This window comes from Calypte anna, chromosome 15 (assembly GCF_003957555.1).
Source record: "Calypte anna isolate BGI_N300 chromosome 15, bCalAnn1_v1.p, whole genome shotgun sequence".
Classification (NCBI taxonomy): Eukaryota; Metazoa; Chordata; class Aves; order Apodiformes; family Trochilidae; genus Calypte; species Calypte anna.
Genome location: NC_044261.1, coordinates 779,012 through 804,231, shown reverse-complemented (window position 1 = coordinate 804,231; position 25,220 = coordinate 779,012). Strand labels below are relative to the sequence as shown.

Here is a 25,220-nt window from a genome sequence, read left to right as displayed (position 1 = left end):
CAGCCCTGTTTGTCACCACCTCTGGCCTCCTGAACAGGACCTCCAGTCCCTGGCTGTGCTGTGGCTGGGGTTTTCCTTTGTACTCTGATCTTCAAAAGCTACACAAATTGCTCATTATTTGGTGGCTGTAGCAGAATCACTCCTTTGACACTGAGCCTTTGATTGGGAATTACCACAGCAGAGCTGGCTGAGCACTGAGCTGTTGCTATTTAAACTTCCAAAAGAAACACAGATTTGTGTGTAATACTCTGACTTAATTTCTTACCCCTGTTGCTTTGCAGGACACAAAGGAAATTGCCCTGTCACTCGAGGTGGCTTTGCACATCCTTTAACAGCAAAGTAGGAAAAAGTGATGCTTGGATCAGAGCTTTCCAGGCTGGGCCCAGGGAGGTGTTTGCCCTTGAAGCAGCAGGAGCAGGAGGAGAGCAATGCCCCTGAGCCATCCATCAGCAACAAGTCCTGTGGGATGTGGAAATGCCCAAAGGCAAAACCCTCTCTTGGGTGTGCAGAGATGAGCAGAGTGCCCATGGCCAGGTCAGTCACGGGTAGGGTGGTGGCAGTTCATAGCCAGGAGCAGGAGCAGCAGGGTTTTTTCCCTTGCCCCTGTGTTTTACCTCCATTCACCCATGCTGCCAGGATGCTGCAAGGATCCCCAGCTCCTGCCCAGCCCCCCAGGAGCACCCAGCATTAAAGCTGAGCTCAGGACAGCAAACTGGAGAGCCCGTGGTGGGACTGGGATTTCAGGAGGCTCTGGGGACAGGGAGCTGGGTCCCCTCTGGGGGTCTCTGTGTGGGTTCCAGTCCCTCTCTCCAGATGAAAGGTCCAGAATTGTGTACATGATGTGTGTTACATCTGTTCTGCATTATATATGGCTAATTATTACAGAGGAGCTTTGTGTGCCATCAATTAATAGAATCATTGGATCGTTTTGGTGGGAAAAGGCCTTTAAGATCTTCATAATGATAATAAATGACTGGTGCACTAGGAAAAAACAGTATAATTATCTTCCTTCTATTTTCCAGTCCTCACCAGAGAGCCTTTGGCTTGAACTGTTATAATTGTTATAATGAATATTTGTTTTCTTTTTGCCTGAGTGCAGTCCCGTGCAGGACTTCCCCGTGTCTACCCTGAGAGATAATTTTTATCAGCCACTCACTGGTGCTCACGTTTGCTTGTTAAGCAGAATTGCTGTGAAATGAACTCCACACAGTTCCATTCCACTCGGCAGCTCCTGATCATCACTAATAATGGCTCCTGGGCTAAATAATTTACACACTGTGAGGTCTGAGAGCAGGAGATGGTCCCTCCAGCACTGACCTGGGTGATGGAGAGGAGCAGGGACCTGGAGGGCACCGTGGGGTCCCCAGGGCCACCCCAGGGGACATGAACCTCACCACAGTGGCCACAGCTCTGGGAAAGGGTGGTGTGGTTTGGGGATTTTTATTTTTTTTTTTTTATCCACGACTCAGAGTCGAGCTGCTCATCTGTGTTCAAAGTGATGAATGTCTTGGAACTGGAAATCTGAAAGAGCAGGGAGGGTTTAATTACAGCAGAAGGTCCTTGTGCTCATGCAGCACATTGTGAGCCAGCTGGGGAGGGAAGGTTCTAGAACAGGAACCTTTGCAGAGCAAAGTGCTGGCTTGAGGGGACCTGAGGGAGAGGGAGATTTTTAAGGGGGGAAGAAAAAATAGCCCAGCAGAAAAAAAAGAAATATCACCAGTCTGAGGTTCATTTGCATTGCTGGTGAGTTGGCAACACAAACTCAACACACCCACCACTTACAGGAGCAACTGCAAAAGCCAAAACTGGGGCAAAACTGATGATGCTGAAAATAAATTTCAAAATTAATATTAATGTTCTTACCTGGTGGGGGTGGGGGGTGGCAGGGCACACTGACTGTGTCCTGGGGAAACAGAGGGGCTGTGAGAGGAGGGGGTCACAATTCAGCCATGGTAAAAATGGGGAAAAATCTTAGTTTTGGTTCGTTGATCTTTGTTTGGTTGTTGTGCTCTTTTTTTAAGGCAATGATCACAGGATCAAGTACATGTCCACTTTAATGACTTCCCAGCAGCCACCACCTTTCCCAGCTGCTATCCTGTGGGAGAAACCCACAGCACCAGTGGGATTTCCCTGGGAAGATGCACACGCAGTGCTCTACAAAAAAGAAATTAGGGTGCAGGAGAGAGGGACAGCCCCTGCCATGCCCTGGGCTCCTGCTGCCAGGGTAAAGGGAAGCAGAGTTTGGGGGGGCAGGTTTGGGGGGGCTGGGAAGGACCTGGGGCTCAGAGCCACCCATGGCCCCAGGAGCATCATCCAGACACAGGGAGCACGGGCAGGGCTCCAGGGAAACAGCTCCGTGCTGGAAACCTGAACATGTGCTTCAGGGCAAGTGCCAAGAAAGCAACATTTGGAGGTTAAGAAATGGCAGAAAACAAACAGATTTTTTTAATTTTTTTTTTTTTTTCCCCCATGCAGAGTTCAGTGAAAGGAGGGCTGTGAGTTTTGCAGCACAAGCTGTGCAGCTTGGAGAGGGGATGAATATTTGGGAGCCTCAGCTGAAGGGTGTCACAGAGCAGTAGGGTGAGAGCTGGGTGGTGGCAGGGGATGGGGGGCCACAGGCTGTCACCCCTGAGCTGGGGGCAGATGGCAAAGGGGTGCAGCCAGGGAAGCCCCCCGGGGCTGCTGGTTCTGCACCCTTCACATCATAATCTCATTTTTTGGGCCCCAAACACCTCTCAAAGTGTGTTATTTGTTCATATGAAATGTGGCTATAATCGTGAAAGGGATTCACTTAATTGAAAGTGAGGCAGCATTTAAATAAAACTCTAAAAGGTGAAACGTGCATAAAGGGAAGGCAAGTGTTTAATCTCGGAGCAGTTGCTTGATGTTAGTGAGTGCATTTAGCTTCCAATAGAGCTAAGCAAATAATGCTGAGATCCCATGAGCAGGGAGATATTTTTATCTTTTCTTTTTTTCTTTCTTTTTTCTTTTTTCCACAAGCCCTCGGTTTAAATTTGACATTATAATTGTGAGTTTTGCTGGTTCATTACCATGGCTACAGAAGGCTTTGGCCAGCTGGTGGCTGGCAGTGCTCAGGGGTGGCTGGGTGTGTGACAGCAAGCCCTGGGTGCCACCGGGATGTCACCGAGCTGGCCCTGCCTGCGTGGGGGTCAGTGAGTGGGGGTCAACAGGGCAAAGAGCCCCTGCTTGTACTGAAGCAGCTCAGAGCACAGGAGATGGTGAACAAAAGGGGCTGCTTGTCGCTTGTCACCATCCCCGTGTCCTCTGAGCACCCAGCAGCCCGGGCAGAGCATCCTCCCTTTGGCACCCAATTAATCCTTTGTCTTGTTAATTCCTGGGAGCAGCTTCCCCGAGCTGTTCAGGGCCAGCTCCTTCCCTCTGGAAACCTCAGTGCCGAGGGGAATTCTGCAGTGATTAAATCAGGGTGGGGAGTGGAGATGCAGAGGGGTGCAGAGGGGATGTTCCCCGGGAACAGGACAGGAGGATGGAACCACACAGCTCCTGTCCAGCCCGCTGCTGCTGGGTAACAGCACCAGGATGAAGCCACCAGTGCTGGGGGAGCTGCTCCTGCCCGGCCCCGGGGGTCCTGCCAGAAAACCCCTCTGCTTCCCTGAGCATCACCTCCTGCCTGGAGACCCCCCCATCTGCTCCCCAGGCTGTGCTGGGTACCCCAGATGGGGTCTGTCCCTGCTGCCAGGGCTATGGGATGGGCACGGTGACAAGGATGGTCCTGGGGGCACAGCCAAGGGATCCCAGCTCTGGGGACATTCGGGTCCAGGTGGCACTGGAGTGGCTCAGGCTGCACCCCAACATCCCTGAGCTGAGAACGGTGCCAGAACGGCCAAAACACCACAGCCTGGGGACTGGCAGGCAGAAGGGGGAGGCTCTGCCTTTTGCTGAACCCAGGAGCACACAGGGTGTCCCCCCCAGAGCCACCTCCCCCCAGCCCTGGCACCCTGTGCCACCCAAACACCGGGCGGTGGCGGGGGGAGCACCCGCCCAGTCCCCTCCCCAGCAAATGAGCCCAGCCAGGAAATCCCTGGGATTTCAGGCAGATTAGGAGCATCAGCAGCTGGGCAGGGGTGACCACTTTGACTTTGCACGTCCAGGTCCTGCTGCTGCAGGGGGAAAACTGAAGCTGAGAGACCTCAGCACCACTGCCTGCTCCTCCCAGCACCTCTGCCCCCAGCCACTCACTGGATCCCCTCTCCCACACAATCTCCTGGCCTCAGGTTTGTTGGGTTGTGTTTTTTTTTGTCAATAACTCCAGTGTGAAACGTACACAAGATCACTTTTAAGAGCCATGAAACTCTCAACTTGTGTGAAATCTCAGCCTGGACTTCCTGTGAGCACTGCCTGCAGCCATGGCCCAGGGATGCAGCCAAAGGGCACCAGTGCTCTGTGGATAAAACTGGTCTGGCTTCAGGAGCAGCAAGGAGGGACGAGACCAATTCCCAGGCAGGGAGATGGGGAACCCCTCAAATCAAGGATTCCAGCTCTCCAGCTGAGGAGCTGCTGCCTGCAGCCTGGAAACATCCAGGCTGGGGATGTTTCTGTAACCAAGGAGACTGGAAACGTGGGGAAGGGGCTGGTCCTGCTCATCAGGGGCTTTGCTGCATCTCTGCTATTGCACAGAACTGTGCCTGGCTTAATAAAGAGGTTGGGAGCAGTGCAGCAGTGTCACAGGGAGAGAAAAACCATTGATTCCTCAGCAGGGAACATTCCCTGGCACCCCCTGGGCTTGGGGGGTGCAGAGCTCTGGAAGGCACCGAGCCAGAGCCTCCAATCCAAGCCTCTGCACTCCCCAGGGTGTAAAACCCCACAGCTCAACTGCAAACAACCACCAGGCACTTCCCAAGATGGCATTAGCTGGCACTGTGCCAAGGAAAGTGGTGTGATTTGGGGCTTTTTTTTTGGTTTTTTTTGTTTTTTGGGGGGTGGGGGGTGAGTGCAGCCCCGTGTCCTGCCCACAGGAACCCCTTGGCCATGCCCAGGGAGGGCAGAAGCCACAGAGCTAAAGGAGCCTGGCAGGGAGCTGCTCCTTCCCATGCACAGGGCAGAGTTTTCATCTATTCCTGCCTATTTTGGAGCCTGCTCCTGGGGAGGAAAGCCATTATTTAAACATTAATCCATCGTGTGGGCCCTCCTGCAATAAAGCAGGAGTGCGGAGGTGTTGGAGGAATTACGTTTTTATTTAATCACCCAGTAATTACAGGGCCTCCAGAGTGGCTCTGATTGACTCCCCTGGTGGATCAGCCCCAGCTCATGGGAAGGGCTGAGCTCTCTGACACCAAACACACACGGGGGGGACTTTGCATCAGGCACAGCACCTGAAAACCCCCTGCACCCCCCCTGGGCTGCCACATCCTGCCAAGCCCTGCCTGCACCCCCCAGGCTGCCAGCACTGCTGCAGGACTGCCAGGCTCTGTTGTATATATATATATATATAAGAATGTAATGTAATAGAGAAAAGAAAATTAAAATTATATTAAAATAATATATAATTTTTAAAATAAATGTATAATACATGTAATATATATAATAAAATACAAAATAATATAATATATATAGGCATATTGCACATATATATATGGGTATATATGGTGTCCTGCAAGGAGAGCCCCTGCTAGGACAGGGCTGCACTTCCAGGGTGGTTTTGCACAGGAGAGCTTCAGCCTCCTCATACAGAGCAGACATCCCAGGACATACCCAGACCTCTCTCTAACTCCAGATTTTATACAAAACTTTCCACAAAAGGCCCAGAAAATGTCCATAGAGGGCAAGGATAAAAAGGGGGACACCAGCAGGACCAACTGTCCCAGCTTTACTGGGAAGTGTCCCCTCTCCTCCAGCCCACAGTGGGGACTTGTTTTGCACTACAGCTTTCATCAGGCTCATCACAACGTGGCTACATCAGTTCTGAGGCCCCGGGGGCTTCTGCAGGGTCTGGGCTGCCCCTCAACGTTTGCAACATCACTGGGAATTGTGCTAAAATGTTTTTTTTTCTTGGATAACAGTGAATTTACCAACTAGCCTGGATCCCCCTGCTCCCAAGGGGGATGTGAGCTTGCTTTTCAGTGGCTCCCGAACCTTGCAGGAAGGTCTGAGAGGTCCAGCTGTCCCTCAGTCTCACAGAATCACCCTCAGCACCTCCTGCAGCAGCTGCTCAGATCCCCAGCACCACTGCCAGCAGTAATAGCTTTAGCATCAGCCCTCAGTACTGTGTTTGGGGCAGATCCCCATCCTAATCCATCCCCACTTCCATCTCATCCCTATTCATCCCCATCCATTCCCATCCCCACCTCCATCCCATCCCCATCCATCCTCATCCCTATTCCCACCTCCATCCCATCCCCGTCCATCCCATCCCCATGCATACCAGCTCACACAGCCCTGTTTGCCATCCTCAGCAATCCCACACCCCTAAGGATGCCTGCAGGGAGCTGCAGTGTCAGGCCCAGCACAGCACAGTGCCAGCTCTGCTGCTGACACCAGCAGTGTCCCCCAGCAGCCCCAAGGGACAGCAGCAGTGCTGCATCAGCTGATTCACTGAGATGCTGCTGCTCATCTCCTGGCGCCTTTCACTACCCCAGACCCTCCAGCCCACCCCTGCACTCCCACTCCCCATTCCCAGCTTTTGTGGGACTGTGTCTGACTGCTCAGCATCAGGACCCCCAGCTGGGTGGGTGGCTCTGACCTTCCTGGGTGTCCACCAGCAGCAGCCACGGGAGATTCCCAGGAGAGGGGACACCCACAGGGGGCTGGGCTGGGGTCACTCATGGCTCAGTCCTAGCCTTGGGCAAGTGGCATCACCCCTGCTCCTGCCTGGGGGACAAAGAGGATGAGACCACTCCACATCCCCCACAGACTGCACCCCCCTGCCTCCCAGAGGCATTTTCCCAGACCTCAGAGAATTTCTCCTACCTCTTGTTTTCCCAGGAGGCCGAGCAGGGATGTTCCTTCAGCAGTAAGGAGGAGCTCTGGCAGTTTCTTTGGGCAAGGTGCAGGTTGGTTTTCTCCTCAGACAGGACCAGGGAGCTGGGGACCTCGGCCCTGCATGGGGAGGTTCACAAATCCTTGGTGACCTGCTCAGCCCTCCTCTCACCAGAGCCAGGCTGGCTCTTTGTGCACCTCAGAAGTGTTCCACACCAGCAGCAAGAAACCACCAAGTAAATAAAGGGCATCAAAGGGAAACGCTCCCTTTCCCTGGACTTTTGCATCCCCACTAACAAGAAATCCTGGCTGTCCCCTCGCCCTTGCTCTGGGCTCTGCTGCCAAGGCTGAGCTGCCAAAGCCCAGCACAAGAAACCTTTGCCAAGCATCTGCAGCCAGTGCAGGAACACAGAATTAACTCTCCTTCCAGCAGCCTCTGCTGCTTTTTTCTGCCTGTCTTTTATCCTGCAAAGGCTTTTGCACACAGGGGAAAAGCACCAGAGGGAAAGGCACCCAAGCACAGGCAAGAAAACAGCCTTTGCAGGGGGAAGGTGACCCCAATGCCACCAGCTGGGACATCGGCCCACCCCACACAGCCAGCCTGGAGGACCAGGGCTCCAGGGACTCCGAGGGCTCCAGATCCCAGCAAAAATCCTTTCCTGGGACTTCTCAGCATCCCCAGGCAAGGTTTAGGGCTGCTACCCAGGGCTCCTGCCATCACCACCTCCCCGGCCCCCGCCACACACCCCTCTCCTGGCTCCCCAGAGGTGGCTTTAAAACCCATCCCGGTCAGAGCCCGTCTGCCATCCCAGCCTGCTGGGCAGCACCGGTACCGGTACCGAGCCCTGGCATCCCCCTCCTGCCTCTGGGCCAGCCAAGATCCCTGCTCAGGGCACACGTGTTGCAGCGTGACTGATGTTCGTTCCCTCCCCAGCCAGGAGCTGAAATAAATTGCAGCCCCACAATGAAGAGGCACTTTATTGCTGAGGCATTAGGCAGAGCTAATGTGATCCGGACTGCTCGGGAATACAAATCCCGGGCTGTGACTCACCCGGCTCGGCTCTCACATTGTGTTCCGCGGGAGGAGCGGCAGGGAGCCAGGGGCTGGGGGGGAATAAGAAAGGAATATGCTTCCCTCTCTCTCCCGGTGAAAGACAGCTGCAATGATGGTCAAATCACCCAATCATTGCATTAATTAATAAGTATTTGGAGCCTCCTGAGATTGATTGGATCATTATAACACCAAGTGAAGCCTAAAGAGAAAGAACTCCTGGGGGAAGGCGGTGCCGGTTTCGTGTTCCCTTTGGCTCCGCTCGCTTGCAGACAAAGCCGAAGCAGTTTGGGAGCCCACGGAAGGGAAGAGCCCGCGTTTTTCCTGGATAATTCACCGCTGCAAGTGGCACGGGGGTGTACAGCCAGCTCCTCTCTCACTGAAGCCCAACAAGGAGCTTGGAGCTGCAGAGATGGGGGAACCACCAGTCCCAAACCCCCCCAGGAGCTGCTGCTTCTCCCCCCACACAGCCCGGGCTGAGGGGCCAGGGCAGCTTTATTTTCCCCATCCCTGCCTCCAGGCTCTCTCCCTCCCTCCCTGAGCCCAAAGTCGGGATCCTGCTCAGCAGAACATTTGTTTTGCATGAGGTGATTACAGATGCCACGTTTGTTCCTGATGCACAATTAACAACCATAACAGTGCCTCAGACTGACGGAGCATCCTTCATCTCCGGGCCTGGATGCATTTCTGCAGACATTGATTAATCAAGCCCTTAACCACTGCTGCAAGGCAGGTGCTATCGATGCTCTCAGTGCTGGGCAAGATTTAGAGCTGAGCGTGGCCTTGTGCTGAGTTAGGGAATTTCTGCTGCTCGCCATACCTGAGGTCAATACTAATGCAGACCCCATCCCTCAGCCAGCTGGAGACTGAAAATCTGCCTTCTCATGCAGCCCAGGACCTCTCCCTGCTCAAGCTCTCTCTTTCCTTTTTATTTCTTCTTTCAATACCAAACTCAAGTAAATCAAGATGGTATTTCTGGTATTTCCCAGAGCATCCCAGGCTGGCAAAAACCCAGCAGTGCTGATGGGCAAGCTCTGTAGCCAGAATCCCCTGCCAAACCCTGCACCCAGGCACCCCTGGGGACAGCCTGCTCATCCTCCACACCTCTCCAATAGAAAGTCTTGGAGCGTGTCAAAAAAACAAACTTCATCCCAGAAATAAACATCAAAATACCTCCCACTCTTGTGCTGGATCATCACCTTGTCAGATATCCATGCTGTGAGCACACAGCTATGAACTAACCATGAGTGTTGGAGTGCAGAGATGGCTCCCCAGCACAACAAGGTGTCATCCCTGCCTGCAGGCATCCTGCCAGCCCTGTGACAGCCCTGGATGCAGGTATCCTGCCAGCCCAGACCCCTGCAATGGGCACCCTTGCCCTGGCGATTGGCATTTCCATCTGAAGAAGGGACACACAGCCACCCAGACCACATCACCTGCATGCACTGATGTGGGTTTGCATCTCAGCAGGCTGGGAGGGGAGTACTGGTTTGTGTTTCTGATTTCCCACTGCCCTGGTCAAGCCCTCTCACTTGCCTTGTGAGCATGGTCATGGATCAGCTGGGATCATCCTGGTCATGGATCAGCTGGGCCCATCCTGCTTCAAATCATCTTGCCAGTCCCTGCCAGGCATCAGAGCTGGAACTGGAGCACTGCAGCTGAGACAGCAACGTGTCCATGAGGAGCACCCCAGCCCCTGTCTGCTACCTCCCCCTGTGCCCCTTGTGCACCGAGGCCAGCAGGGTGTGTAGTGGGTGCTGTACACACCTTTGCTGCCCCTGGCTTTGGGGAAGAAGGAAGGAAGCAGCCAGGGAAGCCTAGAGAAAAGGCAGTCAGTGATTTGTTCCTCTGGCTGGCAGCACGCCTGACCAACCTGCCCATCCATCATGGCTTGAGCAGCTCTTGGCACAGGTCAGGGTGAAAGGCTCAGCTATCAGTCACCAGGATCACCAGGATCACCAGGATCCATTGGTGTCTGAAGGAAAAGGCACTGACCCCCCCTCAGCCCCTCACCCTTGTGTCTGGGCTCCTGCATGGTGCCTCATCCCACTGACAGCCCAGAGAGGTGACTGCTGCTGTGCTGGGGGCTCTGAGCAGGGACTGCTCACCCACGAGAGACACAGGGTGGGCTCTGGGGACACAGTTCCCCAGCCCTGGGTTAACCCTCTGCTTATTTTCCCTCCTGAAATAAAACTCCAGGGGAAGGGACGCAGAGCAGCTCGGGAATGGGGGGGGCTCAAGGCCAGTGGGATGAAAGGGGATGGGAGCAGATGGTGGGATGGAGAGGGACCAGAAGTACCTGGAAGGGTGGAACTGCACGGGGCTGAGACACAACTGAGCTCATTTTCCACCGTGCTGCTCCCCACGGGAGGATGGGCAGCAGCTCCCTGATGGGTGCCTTCTGCCTCATGGAACCCATCCCACCCAGACAGTCCCAGTCCTGCTGGAAAACGCCGTTTGCTCCACCAAGAATCCTTTCTGGATCTCACTAACCCACCCCTGATCAACACCCACAGCCTGCAAATGGAATTAGAGCAGTGATGAGTAAACTGAGACCTTTTTTTTTTTTTTCCGGAGAGGAAAAGAGTTCATGGAAGTGAGAAAATGCCAGGAGTGAGAGGTTTTTAAGGAGGTGTGCTGGCTGTGAGCCAAGGGGAAAGGCTGGTAGAGCAGCACCGGCACCAGCAGGGTTCTCTGGTGCAGAACCTGGTGCTGCACCCTGGAGAGAAGAGCGGGGGGGGGGGGGTGGGTCAGGCACCATCAGAGCCTCACGTGTAAACAGCAATTTGTGACAGCACTGAGAATCATCCCCAGACATCCCTGAAGCACAGGCTCAGCAATTCCCAGAGAAGTTTGCTCAAGGAGAACCCAGCTTTGGAGCAGCCTCAGTGGGTCAGGGAGCTCCTACCCAGCCCATTCCACATGGTCCTGCAGACCCCTCCTGAGCCAGGCAGAGAACGTGTTGCCCGTTTTTGGAAGGGAACAAAACTCCTCCTGGTGCTCTCCATCTGGGCTGAGAGGCTGCTGAAGGGAGGGAGGAAGGACAGCCAAGGGCACAGGGCACCCTACCAGGGTGAGCAGAACCTGTCCCGTGTCCAGCCCCCAGGTCCCAGGTAGGGATGGCTGGGAAGAGGCCATGTCCACAGCCAGGAGAAGGATGGCAGGAGGAGAAGGAGCACATGGAACTACAGATTGCATCTCCTGCAACCATGGAGGGGGAGGGAGAGCAGCTCACCTCAGCCTGGGGCTCCTGGGGAGGGACACACACACGTTGTTCCATCTGGAAGTGGTGATTGCCAGGCAGGAGCTGGGATAGGGATGGTCCCACCTGCAGCTCTGCTCACAGGGCCAGACACAGAAGTGTGAGTTGAGTCCCAAGTGGTCCAATAGCTGTGACACCCCGAGGGGGAATTCACCCTGCAGAGAGAGAACCCCCTGGTCAGCTCGGAGAGGAAAAAGTGGTGGCAGTGAGAGGTGAAACAAAAGAGTCAATGAAATCCACAGTTCATAGGCAAGCCAGGGGAAAGCAGAAGAGTTTGTGCATCCACTGCCAAACACAAAGCAAAAACCGATCTCTTGGGTGCTCGGAAAAGTTTTACAAATTTCACTGCTTTGTTTTATTAACCCGGGGGCTGCCCCAGGGAGCTCAGCAGTGGTGTCTGCAGTAACACTGAGCCCAGCTGCCAGCCCTGCCTGAGCACCTCCTGGCCCTGGGGTGATCTCGGGGTGAGAGGCCCGGCCAGGACAACTCCCCAGGGGTCGAAAAGAGCTGAAGGTCAGCTGGCTGCTGTCACTCTGCTGACAGCCACAGCAGGCTCGGTGCTTTGCACAGTAATTAACTGCAAGTGGAAACCACTTGGCAGTGCTGGCAGCAGGGCAGGAGCTGTGCAGAGGTGCTGAGCTCCTCAGGCAAGACACCACAGATCCAACTGCAAACCTTGCAAGAAGTTGGTCCTCTCGTGGGACACTTGAAATAGGGAAGAGAAGGAAAACCAATCTCTCCTGCTGCTGCTGTCCCCATCATCAACATCACAAGAGCAGCTTTGGGCCCGAGGAGACCTTTCTGCTCTGGGGCTCATTCATACTGAGGGTTTACAGCAAGCCTGCAGCCTGCCAAAGCCCCTTCCATGACAACTGCTGCTCCCTGCCAAACCTCCTAGAGCTTGGCCAAGGGCAGCATCCAAAACCACACGGCTTGGTGCAACCGTACCAGAGGCACTGGGGGACACAGCTGGTTCCCAGCCCCAGGGCTCTCTCTTCTGGGCACCCCCACTGCTCTGTGGGGCACATCCAGCAAAGCATCGTGTCCTTCTAGCCTCAGGGGCAGGTGGGAGCCCCTGCCCAGGTGTGCAGGCAGCAGGCAGGGCTGGGCTGGGGCTGGCAGCAATCTGCACCCAGGCAGTGAGTGCTGTGAAGAGCCAGCACCAGCAGCAGGCAAGGCGTGGGGTGCGGGGTGGTTAATGGGCCACATCAGCTAGCAAACTAGGCAGAAAGTTTTGCATTTTCTGCAGAAAAACAGAGGGAGAGGAAGGTTTCCTTCCCGCAGGGCTGGGGCTGGCAGTACATGAGCTCATCCGATCGCAGCTTGCGTTTCATCCCCCGCCCTGCGAACGCACACACACGTGGCACTGAAGCCCTGCCAGGGCCCCCCACGTCTTGTTCCCAGGCTCCTGCTCCTTCCAACCTCCCCTCCCGCCTTTCCAAGTGTTCCTGGATCCCCACCGAGCCCCCAAAGCACCGATGCCTCCGCAAAGAGGGAAGGGACCAGGAGGTGCCCGGTGCCGGAGCTGCCACCCACCCACCCTCCCAGATTGCTCTGAGCAAACCTGTAGGGAGCCACAGGGCTGGCACCCAGGGACAGAGCCCTCTAGGAGGAGCTGCCAGACCCCCTGACCAGCTGAACATCCAACCCTGGCCCTTCCAGCCTCGATAAATCCCTGTTGGCAGGACTGGGAGCAGGATCCCAAGCACTGTTATTTCAGAGGCAGTGTTCCCATCGCAGCACCTGGTGACTGGTGGGGTTTTTTTTTACCAACCCTCAGCACCCCGGCACGGGCAGCACCAGGAGTCAGAGCACACCCTGGCACCAGCTCTGCACAAGCCAATGGTGTTGTGCTGCTGTGATCTCTGTGAATAAATAGGTCTGAACCTGTGGGACCCTCTCTGCTGCAGCCACAGTAATGGGGACAGTGTCTTTTAGGGCCTTTTTGCTGAAAACAAGAGAAAAGCATCTACCTGAAGGTACTGTGGGAGCTGAAGTCTGGGTCTGGAGGCAGTCAGTGGTGTTCCACCTGCAAGGAGCTGCAAAAACACTGCCAAGAGAGCCTGGGCTCTGGCTGCCCAGCTCGTACAAGCTGATCAATTAAAGCACAGCTTGGAAGATGGGTCAGAGCAAAGCAGCACAGTATGGATTGGGGTTTTTTTCTTCCATGAAGAAAGCTTCAGAACAAATCCCCTTTCTTCCCCCTTCCACCACAAAGAGAGCAACCAGCCCCTGCAGAACAAAGCATCCACAGGACACTGGGGAGGGCCCACGGGTGGGCTGGCAGGGGGCTGCTGACTCCCCAGCAAGGAACAACCAGTGACACCTTCCTGCTCCAAAACGTTAGCAGTACCAGAATGTCCCTGCTACCCCAGGGCTTTGCTGCTGGTGGGGGCACAGACCCCATCAGGGTTTTGTGGCTGCCTCTCCACATTGCCACTGGGGGGGCTGAGTGGGGGTGGTGAACCCTAAGCTCTAGTTCTTGCTTCAGCCCTGGGAGCTGCTCTGATCTGGGCAATGCTAAAAATAAATAAATAAATAAATAAATAAGGACCCTCCAGACTCTCCCACTGCTGCCTGGAGCTCAGCTCCTGAGCCTCCCCTGCTTCACATGAAAATTAGCATTTTGCTGGCTAGACCAGAGCTGGTTTAATAATTCATCCTGCACTGTGAGCTGGGCTGAGCCGGTGCCTGCACAGCTCCACACGAGTTAAGCAGCTGAGCTCCTGCCTGTAAAGCTCATCACTGGGGGGTTTATACCTACCTGCAGATCCTAAGCGAGGACAGGAGGCAGTGACAGAGCTAAGCACCGGTTCTTAACTGCCTCATTAATAATTCCTCCATTTGAAGATGATTCCTCACTGCTGTTCTCTGTCAATGAGCCAGTTCTTAACCCACTTGAGATGCACGGCACTGATCTGCTGCTTTTCATGAGAATGCTGCTTGATACCACATCAAATACTGCCAACAACCCCGAACAACCTGCCTCCATCAAATGCATCATCTCTTCAGAGATCACAATCAGCTGTTTGAGAAAACCCGGTGTTCACAGTGCCATGGTTACTGGTGCTGATTGCGATCTGTTCATTCCCCCCTTCCCCTTTGCCCACCACCAGCCTCTGCTGCTCAGCTCTCCCTGCTCTTTCCCGGCTCTCCAGCAACTCAGGGATTATTCACAATAAGCATCCCCCAGAAATGCTGATTGCATCAGCTCCACAAACAGTGTTTTTTAAACATTCCAGTGGGGAAGTCCAGCTGGATTAAAAATAGCTGCCTCTGGTCAGTGCTGAGAGCCCGGGTCTGTGGGTTTCACCCAGTCCATCTCACAGACACTTCCAGTCCTCTCTCAAGGAGCATCTCTGGGTGAGAAGCTGGTCTGAGAAAGGCAGGACATCCTCCTGGAGGCAATTAATAGATCACAGGAAGTGTACCATAATGCAGAGGCAAAGAAATCCATTCTTCTAGAGGCTGGCAGGACAGCACTAAGCTCCTGCTGCACTTTGCCTCACTTTGGAAAAGACTTCAAACAAAACTTCCTTCTTCAAGGAACATTTGCTAGATGGGACAACATGATTCTGCACACTTGTGCATTTACACATTCAGGTTTCCATATCAGTAACAGTATTTGGTGCAGGGTAATTTCTCTCACAGTTTATATGGGATACAATGAGTAAATGCCAGCAGTGTCCTGCTGTGAATACCAATTAGGAAGTGAGCCCAGAGAACAGAGGCCCAGGCAGGAACACCTCAGCAGAGCAGGTATTTTTTGGCAGTGTTTGGAACACAGCTTTTTCCAGGCACTCATGGAGATGGTCAGCATAGGCTGGCTGTGGAGCTTGGACACCAACTGCTCCTGCTTGATGCAAATCCTGCCAGAACCCACCACAACAAATAAACTCCACAGAATTAAAAAGTATTTTGCACACCAGGTTGCAGCAGTGAGTTATGGGTATGGCAGCCAGAGCAGCAGCACTGCCTTGGTAAAGAGCCTGCTAACCACGGGTGGGAGGGGGCTGGAAGAGCTGCGGGGCCTGAAGCAAGTGGGAGCCCCTCTGGGAGCCTGAATTAATTAATCCATAAATTATGCACAGGGGATAAAGCAATGCCCTGGCTTATGGCTGGGGAATGAAGGTGCCAAGGGCTCAGGGAGGTGCCCCAGGCTTCACCCCTGCTGCAGGGTGGAATCCTTTGCCCACGGGATGACTCCCAGGGATGTGTCACCCCTGCAGAGCCAGGCTGTGCCCCGTCACCAGGCAGAGGTGCTTGGCTGAGGATCAGCCCCAGCACAGGGTCAAACAGCACCCTGGGGGTCCCTTCCCTCCCACCCCACAGGGCCACCACCTCCTGCCATTCCCGCAGCAGGTTTGTTTCTCTCAGCCTCCTCCAGACCTCACTGGACAAGAGAGAGATTATTTTCGATCAATGCGAAGTCTTCTCCTGTTGTCGAGGAAGAAGAACTTCCCTCCTGAAAGGGCCCCCAGCTGTGCTCCAAGGGGCTGGAAGCCAGCTTGGCCTCCGGCTCAAACCCCCCATTCAGTCCCGGCGTTTGTTTGGCAGAGCCCCCTCCCCCCGACAGCCAAAGCCTGGAGCGGCTCTGCCACCTCGGAGGGACAAAGGCCTTTTCTGCCCCGGGACAATATTGCCACTCACCAGCGAAGCCCCCCGGGCAGCGGAGCCTGGAGCCCGCTCCTCAGAGTCCCCATTCAGCAGCGCTGCGGGAGTGGGGGGGGGGGGTTCAACTTCCAAGCCTAAAGCTGAGGTTGCTTTTCCGCTTCCTCCTGGCACTCTCCAGCCACCTCGGAGGAGAGGGGGAAAGAAGCTTCCCAAGAAATCCGCAGGGATGTGCATCCCTTCCGTGCTCCGTGCCCAACGCATGCGAAGGGCCGCGGGAGCTCGGATGGCCACGAGGTCGGTCCCACCGCAGCTGCGGGATGTTCCCCGCAAGGCGAACGTGGAATGTGTCTGAGGGCTCCTTAGGTGATGGCCGGGCTGGAGGGAGCCCCCGGGCAGGGCTGCTGCTGCCCCCCGGGGTGCGGGGAGCCGGGAGCAGGAGGCGATCGATGGGTGTAACTGCAGAGCAAATGCAGCAGTGCTGGGCTGCTGCATCACCATCACGAAAATAAATGAGAGATTGATTTTCCAGGCGGTTTGGATCTCCCGGATCTCACCCTCTGTGACAAGCAGAGCGCAGGCAGGGCCAGCGTGGCGGGGCTGCCAACCCCCCCCCCCCCCCGTGCTCCCCAGGCTGGTATCGGGGGGAGGCTGTGGATTCGGGCACCCTGGAACAGGGCAAAGAGGGTCTGGGGGGCTTCAGGCTCTGGTTGGCATCGTAGGACCTCGGTCAGGAAGCAGGCGAGGCTGGGGACAGTGAGGAGGGAACCCTCCATCAGCCTCATCCCAGCCCCGGCTGAGCAGCACTTGTCTCCTCACCAGACAGGCTCTGTCTTCCTTGTAACGCCTTATCTTCAAGCTTCCCTCGCTAAATCACATCTGACTTAATTATGGTAATTAAGATTGACATTAATACGAGATTAAAATGTGAAATTAAAATTAGCTGTGAAACTTATCTGAATTTTTTAGTGTGCTTATTGATTTTCTTCACTGTTAATCAAGGGTCTGAGGTAACTGCCGATGAACATGGTGCTAATTAGAGCGATGTCCACTGAAGTGGCCTCAGGAGATGCTTCTTTATTTCTTTTTGAATACCTCAGCTTTCTGACCACACAAACACCTCCAGCTCAAAGTGCTGCCATTGTCTGGGGCTGCTCCCCACAGCCCGGTGGTGCCCAGGGATGGCTGGGGATGCGTGGTGATGCCCTGCGGGGGGAGCCAGTCCGGGCGAGGGGCCTTGGTACAGGAGGCTCATGATTCAAACCTCCTTGTTAACCCACGGCTGCGGGGAGACCCTTCCAGGACCATCCCCCCTCAATGCAGCACCCCCCGGGTGTGTTCTCTGCTGCCTCCCTGCTCCCCCGACTCCCCAAAAACCCACCAGTGGGGCAGGGGGGCCTCAGAACTGCTGAGACCCCCAGGCTCTCCCCACCACTTGCTGACCCCCCTAAGAGACAAGCAAGGAGTCAGAAAATGCACCCCAAGAGCCCTCCCAGGTCTCAGCAGAGCAGTAACAAACCCTGGCTGGTGCCAGGCACAATGTCCCGGGCTGGTGGGTGCTGCACCCACGGGGACCTGGGCTGATGAGCCAAAGCTTGAGCTGAATCGTTCCCTCTCCATCACCAACAACTTTTGCCACTTTGTGGGCATTTCTGCTCTACAAATACAGCATTTGTTCTTTCTTTCCTGCCTGTTACCATGGCGCTGGTGTTATTATCTGGCTATCTTAGGAGTTTACTACAATGCAGATGAACACAATAAAATCCACTCAAGGAAAACTGCTAAATGAGAGGCAACTTTTATCTCTGATACCGGCAGGTCGGGAGGGAAGCAGGGCATGGGGCAGAGGAGGGGGGGGAGCAGAGCAGGCTGCGGTGGCTCTGCCACAGATAGCTTTGTTAGAGCAAATTAAACCTCTGAGCAAGCGAATCCCACTTTGTATGTGAAAATGACAGTGTTAAATAATACACTGCACCTCTCGGTGATTTCTCTCCCTTTCTCATTTTGTCCTTCTCTCGCCTGCTGCCCAACTGCTCCCAGCTGGCAGCAGCCAGGAGTGACACAGGGAATGCAAATGTCCCCGCTGCCCCCACTGCCTGCTTCGTGCTCCTCAAAACCCCCCTGGCTGCCACTTCTCCCCCTTGTCCCAGCACCAGGGGAGGAACTCAGCAGAGCCCGGCAGGGAAAAGGCAGCAGGATCAGTCCTTATGTTTGGACAGTTTCTTGACTTGGTGTGTTCTGCGTGGTGGCATTTGTAGTGGTACCAGTGTGTGATTATTGTTGCTGAGGTAACCTGATCGGTGTAATTGCTCTCCCGAAGGTAGCAGGGACATCTCAGATGGCAGCATCAACAAACTGGTTGTTTGGGGTACAGGCTGGCTTCGGTCTTGTGGTGTTTGACACTCGTGTCGTGCTTCATGACATTGCCCGGGCTATTTGGCTTGACAGGCAGAACAGAACAGGCAGGAGGAGCAGGCAGCTCCCCCCGGGAGGTGATTTACAGTAAACATTTCAGGGTAGGATCTGGGTTTTCAAGAGGAAAAAGCCACCGTTCCTGTTCTTATCAAAGTCACGGTAATTACACCGTATGTGCTGAGGGGCTCAGGAGGGACTCGCTGGAAGCTCTCGGCTTCCCGAGGCTGAGGGTGGCACGGGCTGGGCCACAGCCAGGACCGGACCTGGCAGGGAGCTCCCGGGAGCCATCAGGCCCATGGTCCGACCCGTCAGAGAGGGAGCTGTGGAGCTCTGGGTGCTGAGCAGGGAATTTCTTTCGCTGCAGAGCTGAGGAGGCTCCTCCATGGCCACAGTGCCAGCCACGAATTATGAAGGGGGGGAGAGGGGGGGCAGCTTCCACAAACTGTGATCTCTCTGGTGCCCAGAGCCCATCACCCCAGCACATGGGGCCTGTATTAACACCCCCCCGCCCCCCAAGTACCACTGCCCTATTCGCAGCCTCATCTGAGGGAGGGGGCGAGGGAAAGGGAGAAAGACTGGGACTGAGCAGGGAGTCAGAGAGGCTTGAGGTGCTGGGAAGGGCTGAGGATGCTGAGGGGGGGGCTTAGGGTGCTAAGTAGGACTTGGGATGCTCGGGGAAGCTTGGGGACAGGGGCAGTGAGATGATACGGGAGACTGGGTGTAGGCTGGGCAGGGGCCTGTAGTGGGGAGCTCTGCCCCAGCTGGGAGGCACCGGAGACCCCAGAACCGAGGGGAGCCGTGGGGAGGAACTGCGGGGAACCGTGGGACCGGGGAGGCTGAGCGGCGCCGGGAGGAGCCCCGGGCCGGGAATGCGCAGCGGATCGGTGGGGCTGGGACGAGCCGGGGGGAAGAAGGGGGGGGCCGGGGGAGCCGCGGGCGGGGCCGGAGCTCTCAGCGCTGCGCGGGGGCCGTGGCGGCCGCCGGATCCCTCCCCCGCCGCTCGCTCCGCTCCTCTCCGCCCTCCGCTCCGCCGCGCCGGCCCCAGCCCCGCCGGCAGCCCCCGCCCCCGGCCCGGCCCCGCTCGGCTCCACTCGGCTGCCGGCCCCGCCGAGGCTCCGCCGCTCCCACCGCCGCCGCACCATGGCGGGGCCCCGCGGGCTCTGCCTGCTCTGCCTGCTGCTGGGCAGCCCCGCGGCACCGCGACCAGGTAAGCTGAGCGGAGCGGGGCGGAGCGGAGCGGGCCGGGGCTGCGGCGCCGAACCGAGCGGGGCTTCCCCCGAGCACCGGGGCCCTGCGCATCCCGGCCGGGGAGAGGGGGTACCGGGCAGAGGCGAGCTGGGTGGGTGGGTGGTGGTGGCGATGCGGCCGTGATCGCGGAGAGGGGGATTGGCACCGGGGAAGGGGCAACCGGCGCGGGAAGGGCTGCGGGAAGCGGCCGTGGGACGGACACCCCGCTGCTGCCGCTCCCCGCGCAGGGCTGAAACTTCTGGTAATGCCGGGAGAGCGCAGAGCCGGCACCGGCAGCACCGGGGCGGCACCGGCAGCACCGGCAGCACCGGCAGCCCCGGGACAGCGGCGGCTCAGCACCGCGGACAGCTCCCGCAGCCGGGCCGGGGGCAGCTCCGGGGCTCGGGCCCCCCGGGAGCCCTGGCGGACCCTTCGCTGCCCCCCTCTCCCAGGGAACCCGCACGGTGTTCTCAGCCCTCCGTGTCCGCAACCCCGGTTTCCCCGGTCCTCGGTGTCCCCACCAGTGTCCCCGTCCCCTGGTGTCCCCACCCCGCAGCGCAAGGTCCCCACCAGTGTCCCCGTCCCACCAGTTTGGGTGGGAAGGGGCTGTCGATGGGGTGGTGGGCGTTCCTCCAGGAGCTGCGTGTTCATTCCACGCGTGTCACGTTTTCACCCAAATCCACTCCTTTTCCCACTGCCGGGGTGACAAACCCAAGACCAGGCTTTGGGACCCACTTGTGGGTGACTTGACAAAGTCAGGGTGAACTAGCGTGGTGCTGAGCCGGTACCGGTACCGGTGCCCGGGCTCTGGGAGCTGGGAGGCTGCAGGGAGGCAGCAGCCGGGGCTGCCAATGCGGATTGGTCAGCAGGGGAAGGGGAGAGGCTGGAGCCTGGCGGTTCTGCAGCATTGTGCAGGGCCTGGGGGCTGACCCGGGGGCTGGCAGGGTGGTTTGAGCAAGGATTACCAGCTCCTGGGGTCAGGAGTGCTGGGCAGTGCTGCCTTCCCTCCCTGCTTTCCCTTTCTGCTCCCGTGCTCAGACTGCATTAAAAGACTCTGACTTTCTGTTGATGTCAAACCCAGCTCTCTGTCAGGGATTATATTACAGAATCGATCTTTCTTTCCGGGTAACAAACCAGCAGTGGGTGTAGATCACAGCGTTCCCTCTCTCACCCGCGTGGGTTTGTGCTCTGTGTAGGGACGTGGGCAGGAATCAGGCCTGAAGTCTCTGTCCACCATTGCTGGCACCCTGCTCGGCAGCAGCAGAGGCAGAAGGACCCTTTTCCCCATTGGGTTACACAAACACTCCCATCCAGGCTGCCAGGGAGCTGCTGCAGGAGATGTGTGTGTCCAGCACTGGTTCCCGTGAGCCTGGGGAGGAGCTGAGTGAGTGCAGGGCCTGGCACGGGGGTGCAGCTGGAGGCAGGGGGGATGTCCCAGCTGCCAGCATCCATTGGGAGCCCCAGCAGGCAGCCCAGCTCCACAGGAGCAGGATGTGGCCCTCGTTGCAAGCACGAGCTGTCATAAATCTGAGGGCAGGAGAACACAGAGTACCAGACTCCTCTTTCCTTTGCAGGAAGGGAACTGATAAATCGTTGACCCTTTACAAGGTTCAGTGAATTATTGCTGTGAAATCCCAAACTCCCGTGGGGGCAGCCCAGGAGCTGGTGGTGATGTGGCAGCTCTCCCTGTGCCCCGGGGGGGGGGGGGTTTGTGGTTCTGTTTGCAGGAGGTCACAACTAGGGCTGTTGGAAGGGGGAAGCAGGATCAGCCCCTGCAGAGAGGAGGTTTGTTGTTCTCCATCTGCCTGAGCTGTTGGCTGCTTCTCTCAAGAAGCAACTAATTTCACGTGACGTGTGCCCGTCGGTTGCTTGCCTGGTGCCTTCCTGGTGTTTTGCTTTTGTGGAGCCATTTAGATCAAAGGAGAGGAGGTGTGAAAGCCCCTGCTCACAGCACCCACTCACACCCACCCACTCACAACCACCCACCCACCCACCTTCCGCAGGGCCCTGTGCTCGGAGGCTCTGGGCAGCCTGCGGGGAGCAGCTGCCAGCACAGAGAGATCCCCAGCAGGGTGTGAATGCAGCCTGCACACACAGGGCATGCAGGCAGCACCCCCAGGATGGCAGGGGGGGTCTGTGCTGCCCAGGCCTGGCAGACTGATCCCTGGGCATGCAGGGGTGCAACTGGACCCCCAGGAGCCCCCGGTTTTGTAAATCCACTCGTGCCATGGTGATGGGGACTGATGTCCACTAGAGGTTGTGATGAGACCAGCAAACCCTTCCCCAGGCTGTGGTGCTGGGGAATTGCAACACGGGGGTGCTGAGGCTCAGGCTCCTCTGTAGCCCCCTGAGCTCTGCTCCCTCTCCTTTCCTTCAAGGCTCCTGGGCACCTCTGAGCAGGCTGTGCCAGGTCCCAGCAGAGCTGCAAGGCACCCACACTCACCTGGCTTCAAGGGTAGCACCTGGGGAAAGCTTTCCAGAAAATAAGGTGGGTGCAGCAGGGAGGAGGAGGGAGCCCGAGCTCAGGGTGGCTGCAACAAGTGAGCTTTGGGCTCCAGCTCTGGTCAGCAGCACCCAGAGCAGCTCCAGCTCCAGTTCCAGCTCCAGTTCAGTTCCAGTTCCAGCTCCAATGAGCTGCCAGCAGAGCCAGAAGTAACAAGGGGGTTGTTGGATGGGGAGGTGTCAGAGGCCACAATAAGCATCTCCTTCTCCTCCTCAGCAGAAAGAATGAGTCAAGGCTGGATCAGTAGGAAATGAAGTTATCTCTTGGCCTTCTGTTCCTCCTGTGTTTTTGCCATTATGAATTCATAAAGATGCAACTTCAAGTGTTGGTTTTGGGGACGTTTCCTTCCGTGCATTTTTAACTTCTCTTTCAGTGAGGAATTTGCTGCAGGTATTTGGGGCTGGGGAACCAGGCCATAGCCCAGCTCAGCTGAACGTGCTCACTTGGAATGCCAAATACCCCACAGAGGCCTCTAAAAGCAAATCCTGTAGCATGGGAAGCACAGAACACGGATAACCCATCCCTTGTAGCTCCAAGTCAGCTTCTGCTGGGTTCAGAAATTGCTGGATCCCAAGTCATGGGTGAGGCAGGATTGGTAACACCAGCCTTGAAAATGCCTGCTGGGAGCAGGGCCCATCCTGGCCAGAGGGTTCCTGCATCAGAGGCACTGCCCTGCTTCCTCATCCCATTTCCTACAAGCAGATTAGGGGGTTTTCTGTAAATTAAGTAGTCTCTGTATTATTAAATAACACACAGCTTTTGATCCAGCCTACAAGCAGCCTCAGAAATCAGAGTATTTTACATCGTCTGTCACTGCAATGAGTGCAGCCAGTTCCAGTGGGCTTTGGGGGGAGAAAAAAAAGAAAAAAGAAAAAAAAAAAAGAAAAAGACCAACCTTCTGTGAGCAATCCAAAAGTTATTTACTTGATGCGATTTTATTTTTCAAATATTTGCAAGTGGTTACTGAAGAGTAAAATACGCTCCAAGGAAATCCTGTTACAAAGCACAGGCTATATTTTAATTAGCATAACGTGCTGTTACATGGCAGGGACTGAAGCCTGCCAATAAATGCATCTTTCGGGAGTTCAGGGAGATGTCTATAGAAAATACAGCATGAGCACTGGCTTTCCAATTTTCCAGTCCATCAGGATGGATTTACACTCCCGTCAGGGGTATGAAATTGCTGAATTCAGTGCTGAGGGAGCTCTGTGTCTTTAACCACTTGACTGCCCGGGCTGGGGTGCTGGGAAAGCAGGGCTGCACCCCCTGGGATGGAGAGAGGGGCACAGAGCCTGGGGAGGGGGCTGGGGGGGCTGCAGGGGGCAAGGCTGAGTGCAGCATCCCTCTGACTCAGGTCCCTGCATCTCAGCTGCTGTTTCTCACCATCTCCCGTGGCTTTCCAGAGCCCTTCCCAGTAAGGACCTGCCCCACCAGATCCTTTTCCACACTGCTGTGCAGGGGATGGGCTGTGGGGAGGAGACCCCCGTGGTGGAGATGCCTCGGGTGCTCTACCTGCAGAGTCCAGCCTGGTGTCTGGGGACCTCAGGCCCCTGGATGGCACAAAGATGGAAGGATTTGTGGGGAGCATCCTTGGGAAGGTGCCCTCTGCCTCAGCAGCCAGCTGCCCTGCTCACTCCCTGGGGTCACAGCTCTGAGCACTGAAGTTGGTGTTGCACAAGGATGCTCGTGCACAGCCCCGTGGCTCCTGTCTGCTCTGGGTCCTGCTCCTGATCTGTCTGCTGCAGCTTGTGCTGGCAGGACAGGAGAGCCCAGCAGAGATGGGTGCTCACTCCAGAACCCTCTGCCCGGGGTCCATGGCTGTCAGCACCCGAGTTGTTGGGACAGGACAGGCTCCTCAGTCACCCCCAGAGCCATCCCTGTGGGAACTGCACCAGGGAGAGGGGAATCAATGAACTTCAGATTCTTGCAGCAATCTCCTGATCACCCATAGTTCATCCCAAAGGATTCCAGGGTCCAGAGGAGATCCATGGCACTGGGAAGCAGCTGAAGGAAGACAGAGCAGCTTCTCCTGCTGGAATTCTCTGGCAGAACCTGCAGCAGAGGCTGGATAAGCCAGGGCAAGGACTGCTCAGCTCCAGCTTGACTCTGCAGCCAGGGAATGTTCCCACCACGCTGCAGAGGAGATCCCATTTCTGTCCTGGAACCTCTCCCAGGTGTGACCTGGCTGGGGAATAACAAACCCTTTGGAGCATGGTGCCATGGGATCCAGCTGGGCAGCCTGAGCCTGCAGGGAGGAAACCAGGGGGGAAAGGGCAGGAGCAGCCCAGGACAGATGGCTGCAGCAGGAAGGTGAAAGGAAACTTCATGCAGCTGAGAGCAGAGCTGCTGGCAGCAGAGGAGAGGGAACAGAGCAGCCTGGCCACTAATCCCAGCTCTGGAGGTGCCATTCCAAAGGCAAAGCTTCAGTCTGGAAATTCAGTGCCAAGCTCAAAGGCATCCAAAAAAATCCAAGTGCGACAGAAGGGAAATCTGTGGGGCTGATCCCCAAGCAGTGTAATCTGCTCAGCAAAAAGGATTTTCATGTCTCTGTCTCGCACACTCGTGCCTTTATTGTGCCAAAGCAAAGACACCAGGGCAGGAGGCTGCAGGGGGGACCCAGAGGAGGGACAGCAGACGTGGTCCCCAGGGCTGGTGGCATTGCAGTGATGGGAAGGGCTGCAGGGCCCTGGCTCTGTGAGGTGCTGTGGGAGCAGTTCTGCTGCCATCCCCTCCAGACGAGGCAGGAGGGGGATGCTGAGCCAGCTCAGGGGGTCTCCAGTGAGGGCTTGTGAGAGATGCTGGGCTCAGTGCATCCCTCTGAGCAAGGCAATAAACTGATGGTGACAGTAAATCCACATCCAGGCACTAATGAAGCGGGAATAACATGGGGGGAGTGAGGGAAGGTTCTGGAAGCTGGACAATTTGGGATGATTTCAGAGCTAGTCAGAACAGCTGAAAATATTTTAAATTCAAGAGAGAACCTCCATCTGACTTTTTAGGGTGGATTAATGGAGCATGTCAACATTTTGTGGATGAGATCCTCCATCTGGGCTGGATGGGTGGCTGGGGGATGATAGCAGAGGACATCGGTGCCACTCTCCCTCCATGGCTGTGTGACCATGCACAGGAACAAGGCTGAGGATTTAAATACCACTCCAGGAAAACTCTGGCTGTTCCTGAGAGTCCTAAACTTCCTT

General features: G+C 56.1%; 1 protein-coding gene across 1 annotated transcript in view; it reads left to right on the top strand.

Moving 5' to 3' along the window:
* Positions 1–19,432: 19,432 nt before the first annotated feature.
* The window catches only part of SEZ6L (seizure related 6 homolog like), a 32,759-nt gene continuing 26,971 nt past the window's right edge, over positions 19,433–25,220 (top strand). The window contains 1 exon segment of the mRNA XM_030460870.1: positions 19,433–19,500. Coding sequence (XP_030316730.1) covers positions 19,434–19,500 — 67 coding nt within the window. The 5' untranslated portion in view covers position 19,433.